The sequence below is a fragment of the Hordeum vulgare genome, chromosome 2H (assembly GCF_904849725.1).
Source record: "Hordeum vulgare subsp. vulgare chromosome 2H, MorexV3_pseudomolecules_assembly, whole genome shotgun sequence".
NCBI lineage: Eukaryota > Viridiplantae > Streptophyta > Magnoliopsida > Poales > Poaceae > Hordeum > Hordeum vulgare.
Window position 1 is genome coordinate 221,355,765 of NC_058519.1, and position 7,612 is coordinate 221,363,376.

At 42.1% G+C, this 7,612-nt stretch overlaps 1 protein-coding gene across 1 annotated transcript; it reads left to right on the plus strand.

Annotated features, from left to right (window-relative positions):
- The first annotated feature begins 264 nt into the window (after nt 1-264).
- LOC123429960 lies at nt 265-6,621 on the plus strand. Its single transcript, XM_045113922.1, has 2 exons — nt 265-2,163; nt 6,141-6,621. The coding sequence occupies exon 1, from the start codon at nt 404-406 to the stop codon at nt 1,289-1,291; it is 888 nt and encodes a 295-aa protein (XP_044969857.1). The 5' UTR covers nt 265-403; the 3' UTR covers nt 1,292-2,163; nt 6,141-6,621.
- The last annotated feature ends 991 nt before the right edge of the window (nt 6,622-7,612 follow it).

A 7,612-nucleotide genomic window follows, 5' to 3' on the forward strand; every position in this document is an offset into this window, starting at 1 on the left:
GCGATCCTCGCCGCCGGCGCCACCGTCCGAGCAGGCAGCGACGACCGGGCACGTGCACGTCTCCTTGCGTGGTGGCCATGTACCGCCCCGGTCGCTCGACCCGGGGGTTCTCGGGCCCAAACCCGCGACGCGCGACGCGGTCGAGCCGCTTGGGGGCCCCGGTGCTACAGGGGAGAGAGAGCCTACTTATCCACTCACCCCACCTCCCACCACCAACCCCGCGCCGCCCATCGCCACATCCACTTCCGATCTAGATCTCGACTCCCTCTTCAGCCATTTCTGGAGCTCTCCTAGGGTTTCCGCTCCTAGGTTTTCATCTACATTCGGCTGGTGGGAAGGAAAAGTGGGAGGGGATCAGCGGTCCTTCGCGCAGGTGGCTGCTTCGCCTCCGCGGGCGCAGTCCATGGCGGGGCGCGATGGAGGCAACCATTTCAATCGAGGAGATGGGGCGGCGGAAGGGAGATTCAGGCGTGGTGGGGGTCGATCTGAGCGCGGCGGTGCTCGCGAGCGTGGTGGTGGCGGCGAGGGCCGCAACTTGGTGTGGATGCGCGACAACGACGAAGGCGGCTCCTCCAACGTTGATCCACGCCATGGGTCGTCCGACAAGGCGAGGTGGGATGTAGATGCGATGGAGCAAGGAGGTGAGCGTGGATCTGAGAAGTGGGGCGACAACAACAATATCGTGATTGCTGGAGCAGCAGGCGGAAAGCAACCACAAGCTCAAGACCGTCGTCATCCCACTCCTGGCAAGAGGAACGCCGCCCCACTAGTGGGTGGTGCTGAGGTTTGCGTTACTTGCAAGGATCCAGGTCATTTACCTGCGTTCTGTCCTCGTGCTGTGTGTGGTAGATGTGGGAATCATGGTCATTTGGCCTCAGTTTGCAACACGGTGCTTCCTTGGGAGTGTGTGGCTCCGATGTGTGGATTCCAGGCTAGAGGGAAAGGTTTTTTCTATATTCATGATCATAGCACTCCGAACCAGAACACTGATAGGAATCGGTTCATAGTCATATCTGTGGTTGAGGGGCAAGCATCTGGTAGGCAGTTGGAGGAGTTTTTCAATGCTTATATAAACACAAACTGGAGATGTTCTGCTAGATCTATCGGGCCAAAAACTTTTGTGATGAGATTTCCATCACCTAGGGATGTTGATAAAGCTTGTTTTGCTGAGAGCATGAATGTGAAGAGCTCTGGGGCTGTTATTAATTTGAGGAAGTGGTCAGAATCTATGGGAGCTAAGGGTATACTTAACATTGCTTGGGTCAATGTTAGTAATACCCCCCCTAGATAAAAGACATGAAAAAAACATTGCATATGTGGGTTCCTTGGTTGGTGTCACTTTGGAAATAGATAAAGCTACTATAAACAGACCTGAATCAGTCAGGATTAAGTTGGGTTGTAGAGATGCTGAAAATATTCCTACATCTGCTGAAGGAGTTTTGGGGGATCAGTTTTATGATTTCTTCTTCTCTGTGGATAAGATCCTTGTGAAAAATGCTCGTAAGGAAAAAATTAATGTGCAAATGGAGGCTGATGGGGGAAATTCTCCTAAAAGAACTAAGTTTAATGAGAATATTAGACCTGATGGGCAGAATATTTCTTCATCTACTATGGGGAAGTCTTCGGCTCCCTCTGGCATGTCTGGAGGAAAAAATATGATGAGTGTGAGGTTGGACACTATTCAAGAAAAAGTTGATATAGTACAGAATCAGGAAAAAATTGAGGAAACACAATCTGATGAGGAAAGTGAGGATGTGGATAATGTGCTGCTCATAGATTCTATGGCTGCTGAAGCAGAAAAAAGCCATATGAAAGAGATTGAAAAACAGTCTACTGTGGGTACCTCCTTTGAGAAAATTGTGGTGAACTCTATGTAGATTGTTCCCAATCCTGTGGTTCACAAAAAATTCTCCTATTACTTGGATGCTTGTATGGTAGAACCAACAGTTACTGAGATGAAAAATGATGATAAGAACTATCAGAAGGAAGATCAAGCTTACTTTGTGCAATCTCCTGGGGGATCCTGTGAAGATGTGGATGTTGTGCCTACTCCTCCTGTTCTGGAAGAAGTGCAGGCCAGATTCAGCAAAAGGACTGTTGGAATCAATATGGAACATGTTTGTGCCAGGGCAGAGAAGATGACAAAAAAGAGGAATCTACAAGGTAATGAACCTATATCTGAAAACTCTTTTGATGTGCTATCCAATATGGAAATTGTTAATATGGCTTCTCATATGGGAGTGAATATCCCTGACGATGACTTTACTATTATTGATGTTATTAGAGAACTGGAGAAATCTAGAGCTAATATAGCTAAGAAAATTAATATTGATAATAAACAACGAGAAGAGGTGTTGTTGATTACTAATGCAGCAGGGGAATCCTCCCATCTTAATACAGCTCGGGGGGGATGAGGGAGATGTAGATGAGGAAGGATTTAAAAGTGTAAGATCTAGGAAAAGATAGAAAAGGAAAGTTAATGTGGTAATCTCTAAGCCTGTAACCAGGAGTCAAAATCAAAGAATGAGTGGAATTGCAGGTAAGACCATGGATCCTGGTAAACCTAGCAATAAAACTCATTTCCCTAAAAATAAAAAGAAATGATGTGCCTATTCTGGAATTGTAGGGGGATGGGATAAAAAGGTATGGCAACCTACTTAAGTGATTTGATTAGAGATTTCAATCTTGATTTTGTGGGGATTCAGGAAACAATGAAGAAGGACTTTTCGTCTAAGCTCTTGAGGAAATTTGATCCTGGAGATAATTTCTGTTGGAATTGGATTCCTGTTGTAGGGAAATCTGGTGGTATCCTTTGTGGTGTTAGGAATACATACTATGATATACAAACTTGTTCACCTGGCAAATATATTCTGAAGCTTGAAATTTGGGACAAGTGTAGAAGGGGTACTTGTTGCATTATGACAGTATATGGTTCTGCTCATGAAGAGCATAAGATGGAATTTCTTACTGAATTAGCAGATATGTGCAGGGGGGTTGCTTGACCCTTCATAATTGGGGGGATTTTAATATCCTGAGATTTACCAGTGATAAAAATAAGAAAGTTAGATTGGGTCATTCTTCTGATCTCTTTAATACTATCATTAATACTCTCTCTCTGAGAGAGGTTGATATGAGTGGTGGCCAATACACCTGGTCCAACAATCAGAATACACCTGGTCCATCAATGAGAAATTGGATAGAGTGCTTATGTCTAGCTCGTGGGAGCATCTTTTTTCCTTTTACTTTTGTTAGGAAAATTGTAAGGGAGATTTCAGACCATTGCCCCTTGATTTTAAACACCGAGGATAACATTCCTATCCCTGTTAAGTCTAGGGGTTTTAAATTTGATTTGAACTGGTTATAGAACCCTGAGTTCTTACCATTGGTGGCACAAATTTGGATGCAACCTGTTCATTCTAAGAATCCTATTGATATCATTAATATCAAACCGAAGAGGTTTAAGAAAAAATTCAAAGGTTGGGGCTCAAATATCCTTGGTAAAGCAAGACTGAGAAGGAAATGGCTGAGAGAGGAACTTGGCTAGTTGGAAATGTTGCAAGAGACTGATACTTTATCACCAGAGTTATATATGAAGAAAGTAGATCTTGAGGTAGAACTGAATAATCTCTTGATGGAAGAGGAAATTTCCTGGATACAGAAATCTCATGAAAACTGGTTATTGAAGGGGGACAATAATACTAGTTATTTTCATAGAATGGTGAATGGGAGGAGGAGAAGAAATACTATTGTATCTCTTTGTTGTGACGGGGTTGTTATTGAGGGGAACAAGAATCTATTGAAACATGCCACAAACTTTTACAGGGAGCTTTTTGGCCCTGCCCCTGGGAACATGTGTGGGATTGATAGTAATATGTGGAAAGAGCAGGAAAAGCTAAGAGATATTGACAATTTCATATGTGGAAAGACTAGGAAAAGCTAAGAGATTTTTCAGAGCTAGAGATCAGAAATGCTTTATTTTCTATGAAACATAATAAAGCTCCAGGTCCTGATAATATTCCAATTGAATTCTTCCAAAGATGCTGGGGTATAGTTAAGGATGATGTGAAAATGCTTTTTGATTGGTTTTATAAAGATAAAATAGATGTGGAAAGACTCAACTATGGGATTATTACTTTGTTGCCCAAAGTGGTTGGGGCTGATAAGATTCAGCAGTTTAGGCCGATTTGTTTGCTCAGATGCATTTATAAACTGATCACCAAAGTGCTTACCATCAGGCTTGAACCTTTTGTTGATACGCTGTTCAGCAGAAACCAGAATGCTTTTATTAAGGGTAGAGATATTATGGATGGAATTTTGTCTCTCCATGAAATTCTACACTATTCTTATAGTCGTAAGAAACCTGGTATAGTGCTTAAACTCGATTTTGAAAAGGCCTATGATAAATTCAACTCGGACTTCTTGCTTGAGTGTCATGTTAAGAGAAACTTTAATCCCAAATGGGTGGGCTGGATTAAAAACATTTTGGTAGGAGGGACTGTTAGTGTGAAACTGAATGATGAAGTGGGGGAATATTTTCAACGTGCTAAAGGTGTGAGGCACGGGGATCCCCTCTCCCCTTTTTTGTTTAACCTAGCTGCTGATTGCCTGACCAAGATGGTCCTTAATGCACAGGAAAATGGCCTTTTTAAAGGGCTGGCATCTGATCTGGTTGAACATGGGGTTGCTATTTTGCAATATGCAGATGATGCTATTCTTTACTTTGAAGATAACCCTAGGGAAGTGCTAAACATTAAACTCCTGTTATATCTCTTTGAGATCATGTCAGGTTTGAAGATTAATTTCTTAAAAAGTGAAATCTTCTCAGTGGGGGCTGATGATGATACTATGAGGAAATACTCTGATTGTGAGATTGGTAGCTTTCCTATTAAATATTTGGGAGTTCCTGTTAGCTATGTTTGTGCATGATAAATTTGTTAGTCATGGTGAATCATGGATCAGTGAAACACAGTCCAGTGGGGGTAGTCTTATCAAAGTTAATGTTGTACTTTCACATATCCCTTCTTATTATATGTCTATGTTTTTGATCAATAAATCTACCCTGGAGAGATGGGATAAGCCCAGAAGGAAATTTTTCTGGCATCGTAATGGTAGCAAAAAAGGTTATCATATGGTAAAATGGGGGAAAATCTGTAGATCTAAAAATAAAGGAGGTCTTGGTGTTAAAGATCTGAGAAAACAAAATATTAGTTTGTTGACTAAGTGGTGGTGGAAATTAGAGAAAAAAGAGGGGCTATGGCAAGACATAGTGAGAGTTAAATATCTCAAAAAATCACCTGCTATGATGGTTAAACAGAAAGCAAATGATTCCCCCTGTTGGAAAACTCTTTTGAAAGTTAGAGAAAACTATATAGGTGGGAGGGGAATTAGGGTTAATAAGGGTGATGTTGCCAGTCTTTGGTCTGATGATCTGGGTGACAACTTTAGTATGAAAGATAAGTTCCCTGATCTTTTTGAGATTTGCATTGAGCAAAATAATACTGTGGATAAAATTGAATCGATGAATCCTTGCAATTCCTTTTGTAGAAGGTTTAATAGTGATATGCAAATGAGGTGGGATGAGCTCAAAAATTATGTTGTAAGTAAGTTGGACAGGGAGAAAAGTGATGAAATATTCTGGAAATTAGATAGTACTCATGAATATACTACCAAATCTATGTATCGTTGGTTAGAAAGAAACTTGGCTGGGTCTAATCATAAATGGATTTGGAAATCTAGGGTGCCCTTGAAAATTCAAATCTTTATGTGGCAGATGTACCAAGATGCTATCCTAACGAGAGACAATCTCAAAAAGAGAAACTGGCAAGGGGATCCTACATGTTCTTTCTGTGATCAGAAGGAATCTGCTCAACATATTATGTTTCTTTGTCCTGTTGCTAGAGTTGTCTAGAGGACAGTGGGTTCGATGCTGGGTACTGAATATGCCCCTAATTCTATGTGGCAATATTATGCTTGGATCAACTCTTTCTTACCTTCTTGTCCTGATGTATATACTATTGGACTGGCTACTATATGCTGGGCAATATGGCTTGCACGCAACCGTGCTACATTTGAAAAGAAATGGATTAATAATCCGTTTGAAATCGTGTTCACAACTTGTGCTTTTATATTATACTGGACAGGGTTGCAGAAGCCGGACATGGCTGAGGTGATGAAAAAGGTGCTGAGATGCTGAAAGCAAATGCTTCGCAGATGTTGCTGCTTTGTGGGCCTCCAATGCCAGATACCAGCAAGCAGGACGAGGGGGACGACAACTGGTACGAATGGTGATGCACTCAGGGTGTGAAATTCTGGTGATGTGGTGTTTATCCCTAATTCGGCCCTGCGTGGCATGTCGTAGTTCTAGCGTCTTTCTGGTTCATGTATTGGTCGAACTGATCGTGGTACTGGATGTTGCTCTATCCTCCTTAGAGTCGTGGCGGGGTTTTGGGTGATGCTAGGTTTTCGCCCCATAGCCTTGTGTTCCTGATGACAGGCGCAAGGCGGTGGGTTTCCTAGCATTGCTCTGAGCTCGCTTCTCTCTCTTTCCCTTCTTCTCTCTGGTCTCGAAACAAATCAATGTATTTCCGTTATGCATTTAATGGAAAGGGGAGAAGCCCGGTTCGAAAAAAAACTAGGGTGCTCGAGGTAACTAAATACAGTGCTCGGGGTATAGACGCATAGTACATGTGCGAGTGACGGTCTAGAATTCTACCAATGTGGGGGCAATATTACCAAGGATTTAAGTTTTGGAGTATTTATGTCACACCGAAATTAATAAAATAGGTATATGTATATGCATGCACTAGTAAAAAAATTACAAAAAGTTTTTGGTGGCCATGGCCCCCATGACCTTCATAGTGAATCCTCCCATGCCTGAGAACCAATGTCTCTCTCTTTCTTCACTTTCTCGACCTTGACCTTGTAAAGATCGCGAGTAGAGCTCCCTAGATGATGAGTGACACAAGATTCAACTCGAGGACTTTTTCAAGCACGTTAAGCTAGCCGTCCGTTTATCCAAAGGGGTTTCAAACCCGATACCCTCATAGATAATCTTTGATTAACCCTTGGTATTCTCACGAGTTTTTATGTCAAGACAATGTTTAAGCTTGCCAGGCTACTTATGTTTGTTGCCTTCGTTTAGGCAATTAAAGTATGCCTTTTATCGTGTTATTGGTTAAGGACTGAATCTCGACTTGTAAATGCATAGTTGGCCGATCTTTGGCTTTCACCTCTAATTTGATTTTCTTAGAGTGTTTTTCCAATGGTGGACCTTAGACAACGTCTCGGTGCCCAGAGGTGGTTATATCTGAAAAAGTAGGAAACCCCACCAATAGGGCTGAAACAAGGTGATGGGCGAATAAATAGTCCCTGGAACCTGGTTCAAGACATCCAAAATTGAACTGTTCTTGAATCCATCTCCTTGGCTGTGCCAAGTAGCTTCTGGAAAGAGAACAACTTGATGTGATCAATTCAATAACAAATATTTTACTTTATTAAAATACCCCTCTATGTGGGTTGTTTATTCCTGCCATGTCTACGAAGCTGGTGCATGTTGTGACACTCATCTTTTGGATTCTCCCATCTAGGGTACTTTACCGGTTAAACCAAAAGT